Genomic DNA, 22772 nt, shown 5'->3' on the forward strand with positions numbered 1-22772 from the left:
TGCACACAGGGAGGGCAGAGGAGCATAGCAAATACCCAACCTGGGAGGAGGGCAGCAGGCACCTGCCAGATGCGGAGGTCTCAGCTTTCCTGATAGCCGGGTCAGCGAGTGGCCTGGCCTCTGGATCTCCTAATCAGATCAGCACTTTGGGTTTAAGGTATCAGGCACCCATCTTACCGCTGCAAGCTGCATCCCTGACACTACTAGAGATGTTGAATTTTTATAAGTTATACCTAATCATAATTTATTCCATGAAAATAAAGCTTTTTAAAAAGATACATGTGCTTTTCTTTAACGTCATATAGAATGAGCCATTTGGCATGCTCACGGCTCCTTATCAAAAAGGCTTCCTTGGCATCCTAGTTGAATTTAATAGATGCTTGCACCTAATCTTGCATAGTGCAATTATTTTTTAGTTGGATTATATCCTTCTTTCTATGCATTATGTCCACCTAGAACTGTTTGTCTTTGGCTCCCTATTAGGTTTTAGAGAAGCGATACATTTTCACTCAGAGTACACATTACCTGAAGCCAGACTTTGACTCTGGGTAGCCTCTGCCCAATAAAGCTTTCTGATTTCAGCAGTTAACAAATCTAATACTGAGAAACTAAGGATGGCTCAGATCTGTTAATATATGAGGGAACATTACCTTCCACAAAAGACACTAATAGGAACACAAGATGATTAAAAAGACATTACTTTAGTCAAATCCTTTTGGGTGCCCGAGGCTCACAATTTCTTCTGTTCTTGTTTTCCTTTTCATAGGTGTAACTCCTTCATTGAAAATTCCTCTGCTCTCAAGAAGCCTCAGGCCAAACTGAAGAAAATGCACAATTTGGGTCACAAAAACAACAACCTTCCCAAAGAGCCTCAGCCTAAAAGGGTAGAAGAAGTCTACAGGGCATTGAAAAATGGACTTGAGTAAGAACCTTGACCCTGATAATGCACTTTATGGAATGACATGGCGGGTGCAGTTTCAGAGAAAAGCTAGTGTTCTGAGATCATTTTTTAAATGTCCATTTCTATAGGAGGTATTTTATTCTTGTACCACAACCAGGGAAGCCTTAAATGAGTCCCAAAGATATGAAATATGTTGGGATTCCACATCCTATCCATAACATTGAAGGAAACTTAAAACCTTGTATTGTGTTGAATTTCACTTAAACAATGGACGGGCATATCCATTCTAGAGATTGCTAAAGGAGAGTTCTGAAACCTTCCTGAGTATACTATGGGGATTGTGTGCCCAGAAAAAGGCTTTTCTAGTGTGCAATGAGATGTTCACAGACAGTGTTATATTTAACTAGATAGAATTCTGTGAGCTCAGACCCAGGGCTGACTGCAGGCACTGCTTTCCTCCCCATTGGTTTTTCCTCTCTGGACTTTCAGCCACACAAGGGTTCTCCTTTTTGACTAGCTAGATAGTATCTGATGCAACTGCTAGAACTTTTCAAAATGTTCAAAGACTGGGAAAATGCAAAGCCTTTTCCTCCCTTTCCCAACTACAGAGAAAGGCTCAATTCTTAATGCCCTTTGAGAAGGAAAAGGCCAGCAAGAGATTCCACTTAACAGGCACAGAATTCACTGTTACATTTTGTCTTATCTTTGCAGTGAGTATCTGGAGGTTCACCAGACAGAGCTGGACAAGTTGACAGCTCAGTTAAAAGATATGAAAAGAAACTCTCGCCTGGTAGGTACTGTGCAGTCATAGGATGCTAACTTGGTGTTCTTTTTTTTTGGTTAAGTATAATCTTTTACTGCATGGGGCTGGGGAGGAATGTTTAAGAAAAGTAGATCCAAGGGGCAAAGTACAATCTGCATCCTGATGTGTATGTTAGGAAGAAGAAGGTTAAGTTTTCTTCTTAATACTTTTCAGTATTTTCTAAACATGTTTATGCAGATAAACTTTATAATCAGGAAAATATATATTTTTTAATTTCCTGTATGCCCCTCCCAAATAATATAAGGAAGTGAAAAGTTAACGTTTTCCTAGCATATTGTTAGTATATACAGATTTGGAGACCCAGAACTTTTACTTTATCTCCAATTTTAAAAAAAATAGGTCATAAACAAATCTGGGAGGGAAAGGAGGCTTAAAGATATAACAGACATGAGAAGTTAAAGGAGTTCTTAGGCCAGTTTGAGTACACATTATATTGCAAATTTCCTTTATTCTAATGAATTTGTGAGGACTTGTGGTTATAGAGTGGTTCCAGTGTCTACACCTTTTTATATGGTTTTATTCAGTTCTAAATGATATTACACCTTAATGTTTCCAGGCATCAGAAAGCCCAAGAAAAGTCTATGTATACCTAGGAGGTGCAGCTAGACATTCATAGCCATAATCTTTTTTCTTTTTTAGGAGACGTGTTAAAATATATCTTGTTGTCCTTTTTAAAGGGTTAGAGATTAAAGACTTTATCAAGGTTACGAGTTTTTATATTCTACTGAGGTTAGAATGTAAATTGGCCCATCTGTGTGAACCTACTTGTGGGATGGCCTTCAGAGCTTTTAAATGGCCTGGACCTTTGGATGGCTACAAATGTTCCTCCTTGGAGAATGGCTGATGGAGGGACATCCACCAGGACCTCGTGTTCCCTAAACATCCTTCAAATGGGGGATGTGGGGTTAGTGCCCCAACTGTGCTGTCATACTGTAAGCACACAGGAAATGAGCCTGCTTTAAAAATAATTTGTGAAAAGCATCCTCAAGAACTCTTCTTAAATCCCAATTTTATTTATTTAAACAGCAAGGCAAGTATTTTTTTTTAACATATTTACCACTGCTACATTGTATGTTAACACCATTTATTTTTCAAAATTTTTTGAATGAACGTGAATTATGTGCCTCTCAATATGCAGGAGAGGAGAGCTCAAAGCAAGTGAAAACCTTAATGCCCTCAAGGGACAGAGAAGACGGGGTGCAATTCGGGAAACACAGAACATAAATAAATATTAGCTCTTAAAAGTACTCTTGCTGGTATTTAAAATAATCCAGGTTTTTACTCTTTTAAAGCAAATGTCAAAATCCAGTGGAACTTTGCAGGACTGATTATTATTTACAGATTATGGGCTATATCACTCTATTAAGATGGGTTATATTTTGGGGGAAGATGTTTTAATCCAGATACTCCTTTTTATATTTTAGGGTGTGCTGTATGAACTAGACAAGGTAAGTTATTATTCTGTGTTGGGTTGTTATTACAAAATAAAACTCTGCATCCTTGAGTAGAAGTCAGTGTAAAATCCTAGAGAACTGATGGTTTTTCTAATTCTGGAAATACTCATTATTTTGTCTAACAAGGATAATGAATAAGTACTATGATCTATAGATTCAAAGAAGTGTTTGAGGTCATTTCTATAAAAATGCCACTAGGTTGTAGGGTTTCTCAGTGTTTTGAAAGTTTAAAAACTTTCCAAGTGTTTGGAGGCCCTTGCCTGTGTTGTCTCTTGACTATTAAGTACCATACTTCATCAAATCTAAGTCATCATTGATTGGAAAATGCACCATGACTTTATGTTCCACTAAAATAAAAAAAAAAATGATTCTAGTTAAACTCTGACAGTTCTTTCTTTTCACTTAAAATTTGTATTTTATACTTACTGAGAAAATTCTTCTTAAACCTAATTAGACACAGTTTTTTTTTTTGCTCTCTTTCCATTCCTTTCTGTGAACATAATAATTTTATTTCAATGCTGAATCATAGCTTAGTCTTTTTGAAGACATTTTAAAGGACAATTAATTTAAATTCATGTAATAATATTTATAATTCAAATAGGTGACACACAAACAACTGTGATTATCTGTGAGCATGTACAGACAGCTGTCTTGTACCATGTGGTCAGTAGCCATTGTAAGATGCACCCAATTTCAGAGACACTAAAATGTGAAGGGGACAAAAAAAAAAAAAAAAAAACCCATCCTAGGACAAATTAAATATATTATTATAAAGAAGTTTACATATATTCCAATATGATAGATACTGTTCTGCCAGAAATCTAATGAATTTCATTGGATTGGACAGTTGGTTGTTAAACACAGGGATTCTAATAACTAACTCAAGTTCATCTCTCAGAATATTTACTCAATATTTTAAAAAATACTTTCCAACTTGATATTAGAGACTCTCTAAGACAGGAACAAAGATAGAAGGAAAGGGGCTATATGTAGCATTTTCTGATACTTTTGAGTATGACATAATAAAAAAAAATATTTTCACAATCCTAAGTCAATTGAAACGTAAATGACTGTACCTTTTCAAACTTCTTTTAATTCCAGCAAATGAAAACGATTGAAAGATACATGAGACGCCTGGAGTTTCACATAAGTAAGGTAATTGAAGTTCCTGTTGTCTTTGCCTGTTTTTAAGTTTTCACTTACTAATCAACACACCTTTGGCCTGAGCATAGTATCTAGTCCATGGAGAATTTCTTATTTAATTGACTCCTAAGCTGATTAACAATTAAGTCCTCAAACAGGCAGTAAAGATGGAAGAAAACTAAGAATGGAAGGTCTGATACAGCACAGTTTGGGTTCACTTCAGTTCTGCAAATATGTATTAAGTGCTGAGTAGCATGCACAGTGCTTGGTGGAGGGCTCAGTCTCACTGAAGTGTGGTTAGAGATTAAATCAAACTAACCCCACAAAAAACTTCATACTTACCTAACTTTATACTCTGGTTCCACATACAATTTGGCGCCCCATAAACTTCTTCATGAAGGCCTTCTAAGAACTGAAAGACTCCTGTCTATGTGCCTCCCTAAATCTTTCTCAGGCTCTTCGCTCCTCGCACTCTTCCTCATGCGGCATAACTTCCAGGTGCCTTTTCATCCCTGTTGCTCCTAGACGTGCACCAGTTAGTCAACATCCCTGACATCCAGCCCTGGATTCTATAAATTGTTCATCAGTGGTCCAATGAGCCTAGTGTGGAGTGGGACTATCACCTCCCTGTTCTAGACCCTATCAGGAGTTCTTGGTGCTACCTAAAGAAGATTTACCTTTTGTGGCAGCTAAATCATACCATTAGCAATTCCTGTTTGCATCAACACTCATCAGCCTCCCTTCCAAATAGGGAGACTGGGGTTTTAGCAGATCTCTCTCCTTAGAGTCAGCAGCCTTAGGTTCTGGTCCCAGCTCTGCCACATACTCACTGGCTATGTCACCTGCGTGGACCTTGGCTTTCCTCTCTGTGAGATGGGTCTGGGGAGTTGCATGTATTCCATCTAGATGATCCTAAGAATCCTTTCCAGTGTAAAATTCTATGATGATTCGTATGTATGTATACATATGTATATGCTTCTGCCTTCGTACCTTCCCACTTTGAAAGGTATTTATTACTTAGGCAAATCTGAAGTTGCTCTTATTTCTTCTAAACTCAATAAATAAAACAATGACATTCATCAGATGGTATTTGTGGCAGGCAAGCTTTGACAAATTTTTCTGCTTAGTTCAAAAAACAGCAAGAAAACAAAATCAGTATTAGGTAAACGTGTATTTATCATATTTAGCCATATTATGTCTATAGTTGTTAGACACAATAATCCTAATTGTTTTCAAAGGCTAGTGGTACTCTATTTGCAGCACTTTACATACAAGATGCTTAACAAATTGTGTATATTAATAATTGAATGAGTCAATTAGTTTATTTAATGAGAGCCACTGCTGATTGATAGGTAAGACAAAAACTTGCCTACAAATGGGCTACTTTCTGCTCAGGCAAGTACATGGGTATCCTCTATCCTAAAGTTTAACTCCATTTGGCTAGGATAGATTGATAATGAAGTGAAAACAAAGGGTAAACTTTTCTTTCTGTGCAAAGTAATAGGTTAAGTCATTACAGCTATATACTGATGGTCCAGTGAGCACTGATCCCTTACTGAGAGGATTATAATCTCAGAGACTTCGGAGTAGCCAACAGCAGGGGAAAGGGTTGAAGGGGCAGTTTCCCAGAAGCCCACACAGGTGAGACAGCCTGGCCTGCATTGGAAGAGGCATTGGCACTTGTGTCTCTAAAAGTTTTGTGGGGATCTCCCACAGCCAAACAATCTGCAATGTTTATTTGAAATTTCAGATTCCTGGCCCAGCCCTAACCTACTGGCTCAGCGCCTTAGAGTGGGGCCTGGGCATCAGCATTTTAACAAGCTCACCATGTGAGTCTTAGCTAGTTTTAAAGTCTGGAAACCATGTTCTATGCCAATCACCAACCAAAAGATTTTTCCAGCAGATTTTCCACCTCTTGAGTCTTATTTCTCCCTCTTAATCATCAATAAATCCATTGACCCTGAAGATTGAAGACTATTCTTTTCAGAGTTTGGGGATTCCGCTTAGCAAAGTTGAGTGAATTGTTGAACTAAATAGCAACAAAGAATCCTTTAATCAAGAGAATAATTTTTAGTCTCTTACTGTTCACATTCTAAGTGTCAATGACCTAAGTGTCATTGACATCTGCATAGAAAAAGCAATTATGGAAAATTGCACCACTCTAACAGGTCAGAGTAATGCTTTCCAGTGAGTAGCCAAAAGTTTCCTTCAGAACAAAAGGGGAATCTTAAACTCTGAAATCCAGTGTATGCATCTCCACTTTCTTCTGAATCTATAGCTTAAGCCTCCTTTTTGAAGAAACAAAGTTTGTACTGAAATGAAAATTCAAATAGTCTTAGGAAGGTAACTGCCTCCCCAAAGCAATAGGTTTAATTTGCTTTTGTTAGTGCCTGATTACATTGTCCTTTGTTATCCTGCCTGAAAATTCCTATAGTTTACTGCAGTTGGTTAAGTGCCTTAATAACGGAAAATAGTATAAGACTAGAGATAAATATCATCAGGAATAACTTGGCTGGGTGCAGTGGCTCACACCTGTAAATCCTAGCACTCTGGGAGGCTGAGGAGGGGAGGATCCCTTGAGGTCAGGAGTTTGAGACCAGCCTGAGCAAGAGCAAGACCCCATCTCTTCTAAAACTAGAAAAAATTAGCCGGGCGCAGTGGCATGCACTTGTAGTCCCAGCTACTCTGGAGGCTGAGCTGACTCCACAGCACTCTAGCCCTGGCAGTGGATTGAGGCTCTGTCTCAAAAAAGGAATAACATTAGAAGAGGTTTTTTTCAACCTTGGCACTATTGATATTTGGGGATAATTCTTTGTTGTAGGGGCTGTCCTCTGCCATTATAGGACTTTTAGCAGCATCCCTGGCCTCCACCTACTAGATGCCAGTAGATCCCTGGGAGTCAAAATCGCCTTGGGTTGATTGAGAGTCACTGCCTTAGATGCATTAAGTGATTATCAGCCTTACATGATGAGCATAATTAATAATTTAAAAAATGTATATTATTATTGAGAAGCATAAGTATAGAGATGTAGCAGGAAACAGTTTGTTCATATTGCTTCAATTTATTTTTTAATTGTGGCATAATTTACATACAAGAGAGTTCACAGTATGCAGTTTGATAAGTTTGACAATTGTGTTTTACCCTAATTTTAAGAATAACTTCATTTCCTCTCTTTATTGTGGAGCCAAGATTTTACAAATAAATAGCCCCAAGTTCTTTTAAGAAATGCTAAATGTGGATGTGTAAATATCACCTTGTGACTGTACCTCCTAAAATAAAGTGATAATAGCCTATTATGCTACAAAGTTTTCCCCTAATGTGAAACTGTATGAACTCTTTCAGTGTTTGCTCAATACACAGAAAGCTCTTGTCTTCATGATTTAATATTTGTCCCATACCAGTCCACCAATGGATGAACAAAACCTCAATAGCCTCAAAAAAAATGCAAGAGAGGCATTTTTATTTTGTATAATTTGAAAACAGGATCAGCGTGAAATTTGTTTTGAGACACAAAATGGATCACAGTGGCTAAAATAAAAACGATCTCTATCTAAAAGAATAACACTTCTCAAAGATTCTCCTTGTAGAGGTCAAAAACAAAGGTACATTAAGCACATAACAATGGTCTGTGTACCCTCTTTCAAGCATAACAAATATTCATATTTCTGTGTTTCCTGTTTTGATTCTGGCAGGTAGATGAACTCTATGAAGCTTATTGTATCCAACGACGCCTCCAAGATGGTGCCAGCAAAATGAAACAAGCCTTTGCAACTTCCCCTGCCAGCAAAGCCGCCCGGGAGAGCCTGTCTGAGATCAATCGGAGCTTCAAGGAGTACACAGAGGTATAACCTGCTAACCTGCTTACTTGCTGAACCCCACCTGGCCTGGTGTGAATTGTCAGTAGCTGCCAAGAACAAGGCAAACGGCAACCCACAGCCTCGTGCTACTCCCTAGAGAGACAAGTTTTACTGCTAGCCTCAAAAGTATGCACGAGGCAATCAGCAGGATTGTTTAAAATGAATAAGCCACAGTGCCCTGATTTTTGTCATTTCAATGCACTTGTAAATATTCTAGTGTACAATCCAATCTAGTTTTATCCCTGGAAGTTGAACAGACCCTGTGGTTCAGATGGCTACACTGGATGTCAGTGTTCTTTATCAGTAACCTTCCTGCCTACAATTTTTTTTTTTATTGTGAGAAATTTTTATCTTAAAGGAGACAGGATAAAGAACCATGAGCAGAAGTGTGCTTTCCTGGTTTCTGACTCCCTGGGGCCCAAGCATCTGACACAGAGAAGTCTTCACTCCTCTTGGGGTCACCTAATACCAATGTCTTTGATGAAATGACTGAATTATTAAAGCAGCACTTCTCACTATCCCAGGAGTCTTTGTTTGAAGATCAAATTTCATGAATGAAGTCATCGATCTGAAGAGAGGCTGTTGGACAATTCCCAGAGCTGAGCATCTGTCTTGGCCCTGGGACCGAGGGACCTCTTGGATGACTTGCATCAGATGCTTTGTGTGTACACCCCAGTGTTGCCTCTTGCCTAAACCCAGCTTGTCTCTTTTCGTGACTTAAAACAGGGCTTCTTTATCTAAGTCCCTCCTTTCAGAATGTTTTTTAAATGCATAACATAAAACACATAGGAATTGAAAGGAAACATTATATTAAAACAGTTATTTCAACATTGTCAGTACGGTTGTCAAAATATTTTAAAAATCAAATGTGGGATATAGTACTATGCTGCTGTTTTATTAATACGTCAAATTATAAGATCTAGCAGTGGCTCCAACAACTACTGATAATTCAAAGTAGTGAAAAGTAGAAAAGATTTTTTTAAAGTAATCTGCAACAAATGATATGACATGAACATACATGTGATTTCTATGAGTGTCAACATCACAGGATTTCCTATAATAATACTGCTTTGGCTCATTTTCTGTATTTGTGATATGTAGATATGTTTAATTTCAGTTAGAGGTTAAAGACCTGACTCTTCCTACCCTCCCCCCAATCCAAGTTTAAGGACTTGCAGGTTGAGAATCCCTGGCTTAGAAGCAACCCTAGTTCACAAGACCCCATTTCTACAGGTCTCTGGAACCAGAAGAGCCATTTCTAATTATAGAAGCTGTTTATAGTACAAAAGCAGATAACTGACCAGTAGCATGCAGGAGCTGCCTGTCCTGGAATAATTTGCAGTTCATTTCAGAAATAGCCACCCTTGGTCAAGTGCCAGGGCATGGCATCATGACTTTGCTCACAAATTCAAAGACACGAAGTGCAATTTCAGCAAGAGGAAGGGCTGCCTTCCAGAAGAAAGAAATCCAGGACTTCTGTAGCTTCGTATCTCACTTGACATCAGGTGGTTTTTTATCCTCCTGTACCCGCAAAAGCCAGGATTTTATCACAACGAGGATTTAAAATAAGGATTTAACAAGGACAAGATGGCTCAGGGTACTTTTGCATGTGTAGCAATGTTCATCGATGGCTGCATGGGTGAGAAAATTTTTACCATGGATACCCTCAGCTTTTAACCTAGCAGTCCCCAAGTTTTTCAAAGATACTGGTAGCAATCTTGATATTCACAATAACATAGTTGATATTTCTAGAAACTGTAATGTGTTCCTCCAAAGATGCCTGACACTCTGAGGAACTAAATTAGTTTAGAATACTGAAACCTTGTCAAAGCTTTCAAGCTGCACAGAGCTCAGACTTGAAGTTTTCTCCAGTCTTGCTGAGCTGTTTGAAGCACCGAGAACTTACCAAGGAAAAGGCAGTGACGTTCTTTGCATTCCACGAGAGTGATCATTTGGAGCAGGACAAAGGAACAAATAAGAATCAGAACCTCTAGCCTTACAAATCAAGCCTGAGGTCCTCAGCATACAGAATTCAAATAGAAGCAACACCCATTGGCACTCACTGAGCTGGCCATGCTCTCATCAGAGAGGCCACCCCCTGGACTCCATCCTTGATGGCAACTGGCTGCTGAGCGAGAAGCCTGCAGATGCCACCCGGCATCAAGCTTCTGTGGAGACTGCTGCTTAGTATGACAGAGGTGACACCCAAAGTGTAAGCTGACCAAGCAGCAGAAGGGCCTCACCCAGGATGGCCCCTGGCCACAGCACTTTCCCTTTTGATTTCCAACACCAATTGCTCGATTTAGGTCCTCAGACACCGAGGAAGCAGAGCAGGGGTAGTTATGCAACTACCCACATATATAGATGGTGGTGTTCCTTCTGCCTATCCTGATCCCTCAATATCCAATCGAGGAGGAGACCCCTGCCAGCCCCAGAAATCATTTTTTGGATGCCATGGCAAGGACAGCAAGAAGGTCTACCTCACTCACTTGAGTAAAATTCAGCCCCTCTGCATCTTTGGCCACAAGTTTTGACTAAGAAAACTTTCAAACTTACAGAAAGTTGAAAGACTAGTATATATTAAACACCATATACCTTTATCTAGATTTACTAATTGGCAACATTTGCTATATTTGCTTTCCCTCTTTCTCATATGCTCAATTTTTCCCCCAAGTCATTTGACAGTAAGTGGTAGACATCATGACATTTCACCCCGTAAATATTTTAGCATGGATCTTTTTAAAAATGTATTTATTGACAAGTAAAATTGTCAAATTTATTGACAAGTAAAACTTGTATATATTTGTGGTGTACAACATGATGTCCTGGAATATGTATACATTGTGCAATGGTTAAATCAAGCTATTTAACATATAACGTGGATCTCCTGATATTATAGTAATCTATATAACGTGCATTTCCTACGTGACCATATACCATTATCACAACTAAGATAGGTAACAGTCATCCTATAGAATTATCCATTTTGGAGTTTTTGGCCCAATAATGTCTGATAACTGTTTTGGTTTATTTGCTTGTCTTTCAAATCAGGACGTCATCAAGGTTAAGGCCTTGCGTTTGGTCATTATGTCTTTTTAGTCTCTTTGTCTAGAATTTGTTTTCCCCCATGATACTGCTTTTTTGTAGATTCCAGGCCAGTTCTTACAGAACCTCCCACATTCTGGATTTGTCTGACTATTTCTGATGTAATTTAACACGTTCATCTATGCCTGAAATCTCCTGTATGCTAGAAACCTTGCTTAGACTTGGATTAAACATTTTGTTAAGAACATTTCATGGCTCATACTGGGGAACTCATTTCAAACAAGTAAACGCCTCCTGTTGTTCATGCAATGGTTGTGTGCCGCTATTAAAACATCCCGTGCTTTGAACTGTTGGGTGAAAGAAAGCTAGTTCTAATGCCCATCTCCTGTCCTCTTCACAGAATATGTGCACCATTGAAGCGGAGCTAGAGAATCTGCTGGGGGAATTCTCCATCAAGATGAAAGGTATTCTTTTCCCTGCTGGGAAAGAGTAAGGAGCCACCTCTGTGGAGCACAGAGCTCCCTGAAGTTTGAGAGCGCACGCTATTTTTATTTTCCTTGCAAAGACACCGCACTGCCCACTCCCAGCCCTCCCTGCTTAAGTTAGTTTATTGATGCTTCTCATCCTGAGACTTGTCTGCTCACTTAAAAAAGTATATTTATTATGACAGAATCTCAAACATACACTAAAACGGAGAGAACGTTACAATGAACCCCCATAAACCCATCACCTAGATTTAATAATTAGCAAGATTTTGCCATATTTGCTTCATCTATTTTCTTTTGTTTTTCCTTTGATGAAAGAGAAGTCACTTGATGAAATAAAACCCAGATGTGTCAGTCTGCCCCTGCATACTTCCCTTGCATCTCTTAAAGAACAGGGCCGTCCTTTTACATAACCACAATGCCACGCACTGTCACATTCTCACATCTCACAAAAATCATAAGGCTTTGTCATTAACACATTCCTTTTATCAGATTTCCCCAGTTGTCTCAAAGATGCTTTGTGTACTTGGTTAGTTCCAATTAGGAGCCAAATAAGGCCCATGCATTATAATTGGTTGTTAGGTATATCTTTTAGGTTTCTTTTCATCTAAAACAAACCCCTTCCCCTTTTTTTTCTACCACTGACTTGATGTAGAAACCACTGTTGTGCAGCATGTCCCACATTCTAGACTTGTCTGTTGGCGTCTTCGTGGTGTCATTTGTTCCTTTATCCCTCATGTTTCTAGTAAACTACCTACTAATATTTTTTTTTTTTTGCCTTGGTGTTAAACTCACAGAATACTGTGTCTTATCCCCTCTTTTTCCCAGTACCTTTCTGGTGTTCATTCCAGAAAGTTCCAATCTGGAAGCTTTATTGATTAATACCACAGCATCTTCAGAACGAAAAGGAAGCCTGGTTTTAGAAAGCGGAGCATCCCGCAGGTGCTGTCAGATTCACAGCTCAGTGGCCAGGCAGGGCTGTCAAATAAGCCGCCATCCAGTAAGTCCGTTCCTCTCCCCCGTTTTGGCCCATTTGACTGCAGCAAAGAGGGCTGGGATTCACGCATTTCTTTTTCTGAGGTTTCTTAGCAGCTTGATCCCTGGGTTGCTAATGGGGATTTAATCACCCTCTTGTCTACTTTCTGCAATTAAGGGAGTAAAGAAGGGAGACTTTTTTAAAAGGGCTCAACAGGAAAGCTTCATTTTTTAATGAGTCATCCAACTCAGGAGGGAAATTATTCTGTCAAGTACTATGCAGGACGTGTGGGAGCCTCTCTGAATCAGTGTACCTGGAATGAAAACAGCCTTGACCCTCAGCTTCCCAAAAGGCTGCATTCTTCTCTTCCAGCAGATCTGGTGGGGAATCAGTTTATTATTCAGTGTTAAATCTCAACACTTAACTACTGAGTCTGGCATCTGTGCTTTTCCAGTTTTTTTTTGTTTTTTTTTTTTTAGGTCTGTTCTTATCCTTTTGGGTCCTCACTGGAGTGAGTGGTTCCAAAACCCCTAAGGCCCTGCCTCCATCCCAGCAAGTCCAAGTCCATAGTCCCAGCCCTGGAATTTATCTTTAAAACTTTCAGAATGATTATATCAGCAAGCTGATTCTGGAAAACAACCGCCCTGAATCAATGTTTAGCAGAAAACACTTCCCTCTTCTTCCTACAGTGTAGGTACCACCCGTGCAGTCTAGCACAGTCAGAGGAATTCACATCATGCACATCTATCATTAATACAAAAAGTATTGTACTTCCCCTGTTTTTGATGCTCACTATCATTAAGTGCATCTGTTTTTGATGGGGTAGTAATTTCCCCATGTTATAGATGGGAAATGAGAGCCCAGGGAAGTTAAATGACTTGTCCCAGAAGTCACACAGTAAATTAGAGTCAAACTTGGAACAGAATTCCAGGGCTCATGACTCCTAATGCAGTTCCCCCCCTCCAACCCCATATTATGAGAGAAGTTCTAACAGAGCTGAGCAGATACTATAAACTGTTGCTCAAAGAATGGTCTCTCTTACGGAAAGATCCTCTTCAATCTTGCTCACAAGCACCGTGGGAGTGGGCGGGAGGAAAGGGACCACCCACCCACAAGGTCTGGAGCCCCTGGCCTGGTGATCAGAGAGGGGATGATGTTGGGGGCCCTGCCATCCACTGGGGGACCTGGCCACCCAGCTAAATAATAGCACTGGGGTGTAATGGGTTATCCTAATGGACTGATGGAACTTTCTGTAGCTCCTGCTCTTCCATATCTATATGTTTTCTTACTCTCCTGCCTGATCTGCTTCCTTAGCTCCTACCCTGAACTCAGGGTATCTCCCATAGGGTCTCTCAGACCTGAAACTGATCCTCCTATTCCATTGATAGACTTCTGTCACCTCCACTTTCCTGATGTAGCATGAAAACTCAGAAACTACATCTGTGAAACCTTTCGAGGGTAACACTCCTGTGGAAATCTTTCTCTTCCTCCATAAAGAAAAAGGGAAACCACCTCATGCTACCAAGAAATTCCATCTCTTTGCAATTAGCTGCATTCTTATCTGTTATTTATTCTGGTAAATCTTCCTCTCAACACATATATTGACAAACTGAGACTGTTTCATCATACTCTGAGACCTGGCAACCCCTGACTTCCGCCTGCCACACCCTTCCACACTTCCCTTTTTGCCCCGTCCTCAACACTAAACAACAGCCTTATGTGGGGGGAGGGGGAGTAGGTGGTGATGACAATGAGAACAGAGCAAAGGCTTACTGAGCACCTGCTATTGTCCCTGGCCTTGAGTTTCACACAGTTTGCTGGAGAAAAGGACATGTGAACCAGTGCATTCTAATTCAATGAAATGAATGATCACCTGGACCAGTAGTGTCACCAGATTGCTGCAGAAACCTGAGGGGAGAGGGAGAAAAGGTGGCCACTCACTTATCTGGGGAGGAGGGGAGCAGGAAGGAGGAAGGCTTCCTAATGTAAGCTTTGAATTAGAATGACTGTTCTGGGCAAATGAACGGCACTGGAATAGCATTCACCAAAGAGGAGAAAGCATGTCCAAAAGTGACAGGTAGACCGGTCTGGCTGAAGTGCTGTTGGCAGAAGAGCTGTGCAGAGTTAGCTGGAGTCTGATCATGAGAAGACGTGAATACCAGGCTAAAGAGAGAGCACTAGATCTATGAACTGTCGGTCAGGATGGAGGTTAAGAGATGTGGTCTCATAGGGAAAACTGGTTCTTCTTTCAATTATTACTTTGTTCAAATTAAGTTCTAGGCAGTGTATATTCAGAAGTCTATGCTGTCCCCTATGGTTTTCAGGACAGGTCAGGCTCCTGGAGAAGGAAGAGCTATCAGTGAGCTGGTCACCCTGCGTTATTTATGTCTGGTCAGTAAATCAGTGAGGCCTGGAATAGGACCCCTGACTGTTTAGCTACTTGGCTGTTTTCCTTAGAGTAGGAAGTGTGACTTTTGGAAAGGAAGATCATCACAGAACTGGAGAAAGTGTTGGAGAGCATGTTTCTGGCAGAATGGTGTCTCAGCAAAGGAAGGCAAGGGTGGGCAGCTGCACACGGCAGCACCTGGCCCTCCAAATGAGGCTGTGGAGGAGCCGTTATATCAGTAACGTGTGAGCGCCAGAAAACATCCAAAAGGTCTGAGACAATTCACCAAGGGAAAGATAGTCTCCCGACCCCCACCACCTTCCCACCTCTCTCCCTCAGCGGTAACTGCCATGATGGTTTCTTGAGTGGTCGTGATGAAAGCTTTGTAGATCATGCAGCTGTAGTCACAAAACTGCTGAGAAATACCAGCAGGCCCCCAGCCCAGACCCTGAAAGAGACCTGGCTGGGCCTCAAGGACGGGCTGTAACTGTCATTGCCCCCGTTAGTGCTAACTCTATGGCCAGCACACAGCAGCTTACACAGCAGGTAGAACTTTAAGCAGCACAGCCCCAGAACAGGTTTTGCCTGGATATTGCCATTTTGCTACATGATGCTATAATGAGAGTATCAGTGATGCCGCTATAACAATTCCAAGAAATTTTGTTTAATAACATGGAATGAGAAGCTCAAAACATCATTACCAAGTACCTTTCTCCAATTTGGTTAAGTTCTTCAGATATGAAATTTCTGGTAATTTTGAAAGGGGAAGGGAAAACCTTCAAAGCATTTTCCCCTTTATTTACCTTTATCCAGCAAGAACACCAGATCATTTTCTTTTTAACCAGTATTCCATTGTAATTACACAGATAAACAGGCAATGGATTAATCCTGAACTCATTTTGCAGAGATTTTTAATAAGCACTTTGGATTGTATTAGAATTAGCATGTCCAGTTTGGGATTTATAAAAGCCAGTCAGTTGTGCTTTCTTTCAGAGATATTTTTTTAAAAGACTAAATGATTCAGGAAATTATTAGTGAAAATGGGTTTAATTCTGCTCTTATTTCAGTAAGTCTTAAGTGGCTAATGTTCTAATTATTAGTGAAAGCTGTTCCTAAAATGAACTGGTCCATGGGTAGGAAGGTATGAGGAACTGATGAGTTGCTGCCATCTACTGACAAGTAATGGTAACAGCAGGCCCCTTTTTATAAGCATTCCTGGACTTTTGCCGTCACTTGCCCGTGGCAACGTCCATGAGGTCAGGTGGAAAGCAGATTGGTTCATTCCAGAGTCTTACAACTTATTAACAGGGCTATTCTTAGAAAGCAAAACACATTGTGTGACACCAATCATCATCTTTATATGGGTGAAATCATGTTCAAACGAATATATAATGAAAACAACCCAGAACTCAAAGGTTCTGGGAATTTGAGGATGCTGAGGAACCAAGGAATCAGTTTGTCACATGATGTCTGTGTGTGTGAAGGAATCTTGAAAATCGGAGGGCTGTTTTTCTACCAGCTAATTAAAATTATTTCGTCTTAGGCTGCCTCTGTGAAATCACGGGGTAAACAGGGAAGGATTATTTGTGTCTTCTTGAATCTCTGTTTTGGCATTTTGAAAGTATTTAATAGTACTGAGATATATAAAGTACTTTTGAAAGTATTTAATAGTACTGAGATATATAAAAAATAAAATAAAATCATCCATAATCACTGAATCCATTACTAAATTTTGTTAAAATTATCAAAAATATCCCACCGGCTTTTCTTGGCGTATATGCTGCCTTCAGCATATGTGATCTTTTTTATACCTTTTTTCTTTTTTATTACAAAATAAATACATAATCTTTTAAAAATAATTATAACAATGTCAAAAATTTAACTTTTTCTATAATCCCACCCTACCAGAGATAATTATTTTAACAGTTTGGTATGTTTCTTTAGACTTTTTTTCCTGTGGATACGTTTATATGTGGTTGAGGCCATACTCTACGGATTTTGGGTCCTGCCTTTTTTTTTAATTGGAATTTTTATAAAATTTTATTGGTTCTTTTCATCAAAAAATAAAAAGTGATAGATTTTTTTTTTATCCATTTTTGTTAAACTTGTTTTAATTTCCTTAATTAAAACTTTCAATCTTTAGGTCCCTATGAATGTCAAGGACTTTGTGATTGGTACAGAAACAACCAGCAAGTAACTACAGCCAGAAACAACCAATTAAAATAAAGCTGGAAATAGAAAAATTAGCTGGGCATGGTGGCACGAACCTGTAGTCCCAGCTACTTGGGAGGCTGAGGCAGAAGGATCACTTGAGCCCAGGAGTTTGAGGTTGCTGTGAGCTATGATGATGCCACGGTACTCTAGCCTGGGCAACAGAGACTCTGTCTCAAAAAACAAATAATAAATAAATAAAGTGGGGGTCACTGATGAGCTTAGTTCCCTTATTCGTCATGTCTGTGTAACTTGGGTGCCTTCCTCCCCACACCTTTATTCATGCTTGGCACACAGTAGGCATTCAAGAAGTAGTGTTGAGTACTCACATGCCTGGAAGTATCTGTGCACCCATGCCCTCATTTTACTGTGATGATATTCTGTTATTCAAATCCTACTTTCCTCCATGAAATCATCCTACGTTAAATGAGTCTTTTCAAAAAATTTTTTAATTATATAAGTACATTCTCATAAAAATACATAATACAGAAAAATGCAAAGATCTCCTATTGCTGTCTCTCCATTGCATCCCCCTCTGTGATGTGTATCAACTTGCTGTGTCTTTTCATGCAGATTACATCTTTTAAATGAATAGTAGATGGCATGTGCTCAATAAATAGTATTATCCCACTCCTGGATATATAGTCATTACTATGTTGTAAGTACCTATTATGTGTTAGATGCCATCTGTTGTCCTTGCAAATGATTCTGCAAAGTGGACACTGTTATCCCTATTTTAAAGGTAAAGAAGTGGGGTTAAGTAAATTTTCTAGAGTAGGCTAGCTGGTAGATAAAACAGAAATCAACCTCAGGTTTAGCTCCATCTTACTGTCTGCACGTCCTTGTCTGTTTCATTCTTGTGGGTGTTAACCATATTGTGTTCTATATTATGGGTATCTGTAAAATCTTTCGTAATTTCCAAACTGTTTCCCCAGTACCTAGCATAGACCATCATGCACAGTGGGCTTTCAATAAATACCTACAGGAAAAAAAAAAAGAAAAGAAAAAAAATATCAAACCCCAGGTTCCTGAGATGTCCCAAAATGTCATCTAGTCTGACAAGATTTGTTTTTGTTGATGCACCAGATAGATATTGTCCTGGATCTCAAATTGAGCAGATCCAGTTAGAAATGACTTGCTGGATGGCACAGTAGAAGAAAAGTCACATCTTCATTGTGGGGGTGTAGGTTATTGTCATTTTGTTGGTTGGCTCAATTTTATTTTCTTAATCACTAGTTTTGTGTAAAAATCCATTTTCAGAGATTTCGTAACACAGAAGACAATGTCAGATAAAAAGTATGAGGAAAGCAGAGGGATGAGTGAATTGGGGAGAGGCAAGGGGAGTGGGAACATGGAATGTTAACCCAATGGGGAGGCATGTAGAAATCACAACTCTTGGGACAGGAAGAAAACCAAGAGATCAGTTCATTTTCATGGGGATAGTTGGGTAAATAAGTGAATGTATCTTTCTGACCCTGGAATCTGGTTGGACCAGAATCAGCCAAAGGCACAGGAGCCCTAGTTCCCACTTGCACAGCCTTCCCTGCCCCAGAAACCACCTCTCCCCTGACCCCATCAAGAAGTGTCCTCTCTAGCTATGATACACGGAATTCCAAAAAAAGCTGTTCCCCACAGATGGCCCCCAAAAATGTTACATGAGTTTGCACAAAGGTCTGACGCTTTACTTGAAGTTTGAATGTGCACGTGGATAAGGAGGGGAGATATGTTCTACAACTCATTTCCCAATTCCTCTTGCAGGTCTGGCCGGCTTTGCTCGCCTCTGTCCTGGGGACCAATATGAGGTGAGTATTGTCCTGGTCTAGGTGTTAGAATTGAGGACTTGAAGGACAGGAGCTGGTTGTCATTATTTTCCTTCTTAAGTTGTTTTTTTTTTTTTAATGTTTAGTTTTGAAAAACATTTTAAGCCAATAAGCAAGTTTGGAGATTAACGTAAGACTTCCCGTATACCTTTCATCTAGATTCATTGTCACTTTTTAACACTATGCCACATTTGCTTCATTATTCTTACTGTTGTTATTGTTATTTTGCTGAACGTTTTTAGAGCAAGATGTGACAACTTGTCCCTTTGTCCCCACATTCTTCTCCTAAGAATGAAAGGACATCGTCTCACGTAAGATCGCACAGTCCTCCACACCAGCGAGTTTAACATTGGCACTTTAGCCAATGTCACCTGACATACCGTCTATGTTTATACAGTGTCCCCATGCTGTAGCAGATTTTTTTCTGATCCAAGATCCAATCCAGCATCATGACTGAAGAATAACAACATTTAGATCTTTCTTTATAAAAAATACACTCCATGAAGCCTTTGATCTTTTCCTCCTTCAAAAAGGAACTTATATAATAATTTCATCTGACTATCTCCTCCAAAACCTTCTATAATCCTACCTCTTGGTGGGGGTGGGGGTGTATCTTCCCGTGAACATTAAAGCTGTCTGCCCACGGGAAGACTGCATCCCTTCTCCCCAGAGTAGGTTGGATAAGAAGTCCTTGTCCAGCCCTGTCTCCCTCATCCGGAGGAAGAATGTCTCTCTTCCTTGCTCTGACTGCTGAGTAGCTTTTAGTTGATGGTTCCTTGTCTTTCAAAAGGAGCTGAGGTATGTGGAGAATTAATCCCAATGGCTGTGGAGACCTGTTTGACATGAGTGAGCAGAAGGGCACAGGGCGGTGACCTTTTACTAAAGAAAACCCTTCACCCCTCTGTCTTAGAGAAGCAGAACTTGCTCCCCTTGAAAAGTCTCTTCCTCTGTTTTCAGCTCTACCAAGACTCAGGAGTGAGGGGATGGAGAAGGGAGCAGTGTCAGTCGCCTGTGTCCTTGCCCTTTGGACCTTGGTGTTGGGGTGGGGGGTGGTGGAACATGAGGGCCGTTGGATGTCTCCTCTCCAGATTTTCATGAAGTATGGCCGGCAGAGGTGGAAACTGAAGGGCAAGATAGAAGTCAACGGCAAGCAGAGCTGGGATGGAGAAGAAACGGTTTTCCTGCCCCTGATAGTTGGGTTCATTTCCATCAAGGTACAGTATTGTCATTCCCTTTTGGCATCTTTCCTGGTGTCGGGGCTGGATGATCCGCGGTGGGGGACTTTGCCTGTGACTTCTGCCTGCCGCCCCTCTGTCCTGCAGACTCCTCTGCGCTACAGTCGGTTACAAAGACAGCTGCTCTCACGTCAGAGTGGGCAAAGTCAACGTGAGATGGGCCTTTGCACTATCCACCTCTGATTTCAGATAGGATCCCAAAAGAAACGACCCAACTGGCTAAGAAAAAAGAAAAAGTATCCTATAGTACCCTACCTTTCTCCTGCGCTGTGATGTAAGGCCTTTCCCCTCTTGCTCTCTGCTAGGTCACGGAGCTCAAAGGGCTGGCAACTCACCTCCTGGTAGGCAGCGTGACCTGCGAGACCAAAGAGCTGTTCGCAGCCCGGCCTCAGGTGGTGGCTGTCGACATCAATGACCTGGGCACCATCAAACTGAACCTGGAGATCACCTGGTAGTAAGTTGCCGTTTTTTCGCTTCAACGTGTGAAGATATATGCTCCAGGCTAGTGCTGTTCCAAGTCGGGGCATCGCCCAGCAGCAGCACCGGGAGCTTGTCAGGAAAGCAGAATCAGGCCCAGCCCAGAGCGACTGTGTCAGAATCTCTCGGTCCCAAGAACCTGTTAACGGACTCACCAGGTGATGTGCACACCTGTGAGAGTTGGAGAAGCACGGGTCATCTCACGCTTCTCTTCCTCCTGTTTTGAAATATTTTATTCTGCCTCCTTTCCTCCCTCTCTACTTTTAAATACGTTAAGAAATATGTCTTCTTGAGTAAACTAATTTGAAAGAAAATAACTGTCCAATATGAGATATTTTGTCCTCAGAAAGCTCCTGATTTTTGCTATAGCGCTTTAATCACTTAACCCTCTTTACCTTATATACTTCGTGCTGCTCTGGAAAATTCTGAATATCTTTAGTTCCTCCACACTCTCTTTACTGAAATAGAGCATTTCCAAAGGGCAAGAGACCTCTTTTGTCAAAGAAACAAATTTAAAAGTGGTTTCCCAAAGTCACTCTCTGAGAAAGGTCACGATAAGCTATTAACACTGGTAGCTCACATTTGATATTATTTTCCTGGCATGTCACCAAGTAAATATGACACGTTGAGTATTAATGTTCAGAGTCTCCTTTGCAATAGAGTCAGGTGTGGAAGCAGCAAAGATGCTGTCACCTTGTCATTGAAATAGCGTCAGCAGCCTTTGCCCAGCCCTTCCTTCCTCCTAGTCTGTAGTCGCTGACATCTCAGATGCAAGATCATTCCTCTTGCTGCATGAATCGGGTATCACGGTGGTAAGTGGCATCATTGTGAGCAGACTGTTAGTCTCTTCTCAATCACACAAGAGGCTCTGTCAACCAAAATGAATGGGATTCTATTTTTGAGTGTTTTCTTTAGAACTGAACAATAGTCTGTTAATCTCGTACATTGTTAAAGTATCCTGCAAAGCTCAAAGAATTTCTTACAGACTTTTCCAACATCTTGTGCTGTTGGGACAAGCATTAATATGTTTATGTTTCTAATATCCATGAGGAAGCAGACACATTGCGGGGTATAGATAAATTGTACTTAAAGCTGTGATAGTAATCTGCAGTCCCTTGGGTGGGTCTAGACTTCTGCTCCAGTTTCTTTTATCTGGGTTTATCTTCTGACTTACCAATTTAGCCAAAACCAGCCCAGTTCCCACTGGAATGAGTTTACTTTGGTATAATGAGGTGCTCTCTTGGCCTGCGGTCCATGAATTATAGGTGATTTTAACAAACGTGCACACACGGGGACCTGTTGTTTTGCAGCCCGTTCGACGTAGAGGACACGACCCCTTCCTCAGGCGCTGGGAACAAGGCGGCAGCCCTGCAGAGGAGAATGTCCATGTACAGCCAGGGCACCCCGGAAACGCCCACCTTCAAAGATCACTCCTTCTTTGTAAGTTCAGTGTGATTTCTGGAGTAGAATCGATGAGTCTGAGCCAGCGCTTGCACCCCGTGTTTGAAATGCCTCACAGACAATGCCAGGGATTCCCAGTAGTTCCATCAGAGGTGGGGGGGCCTCCTGTCTTTCCTCTCCCAGCACCCACTTTTCCTATTGCTTTGATGATGACGTGTAGACTTTTTGAAACATTCTCTAAGATCAGCCTTTTAAGGAAGTGGCGGTAAACAATGGCCTGCTTGTTTTAATCAGAAACGCTTGCTAAAAAGCTAACAGCACATGGTAACCTGATTCTTCCCACTAACTCCCCCGTTTGCTTTGACTTCTGAAGAGGTGGCTGCATCCTTCGCCAGACAAGCCGAGGCGGCTGTCTGTCTTGAGTGCCTTGCAAGACACTTTCCTTGCCAAGCTGCATCGCAGCCGCTCTTTCAGTGACCTGCCCTCCCTCAGGCTGAGGCCCCAGGCCGTGCTAGAGTTCTATGTGAGTGTGGCCTGCCCGGGTGTGGAGTGCTGGA

At 40.8% G+C, this 22772-nt stretch overlaps 1 protein-coding gene across 1 annotated transcript in view; it reads left to right on the forward strand.

Moving 5' to 3' along the window:
- Positions 1 to 22772, forward strand: part of RIPOR2 (RHO family interacting cell polarization regulator 2) — a 104938-nt gene that overhangs the window by 53069 nt on the left and 29097 nt on the right. Inside the window, exons 3-13 of the mRNA XM_069493028.1 lie at positions 767 to 922; positions 1613 to 1691; positions 3149 to 3172; positions 4280 to 4333; positions 8015 to 8164; positions 11625 to 11688; positions 19041 to 19084; positions 20191 to 20316; positions 20643 to 20791; positions 22125 to 22254; positions 22589 to 22738. Coding sequence (XP_069349129.1) covers positions 767 to 922; positions 1613 to 1691; positions 3149 to 3172; positions 4280 to 4333; positions 8015 to 8164; positions 11625 to 11688; positions 19041 to 19084; positions 20191 to 20316; positions 20643 to 20791; positions 22125 to 22254; positions 22589 to 22738 — 1126 coding nt within the window. The remainder of the gene's footprint in view (positions 1 to 766; positions 923 to 1612; positions 1692 to 3148; positions 3173 to 4279; positions 4334 to 8014; positions 8165 to 11624; positions 11689 to 19040; positions 19085 to 20190; positions 20317 to 20642; positions 20792 to 22124; positions 22255 to 22588; positions 22739 to 22772) is intronic.

The sequence above is a fragment of the Eulemur rufifrons genome, chromosome 18, assembly GCF_041146395.1.
Source record: "Eulemur rufifrons isolate Redbay chromosome 18, OSU_ERuf_1, whole genome shotgun sequence".
NCBI classification, from domain to species: domain Eukaryota; kingdom Metazoa; phylum Chordata; class Mammalia; order Primates; family Lemuridae; genus Eulemur; species Eulemur rufifrons.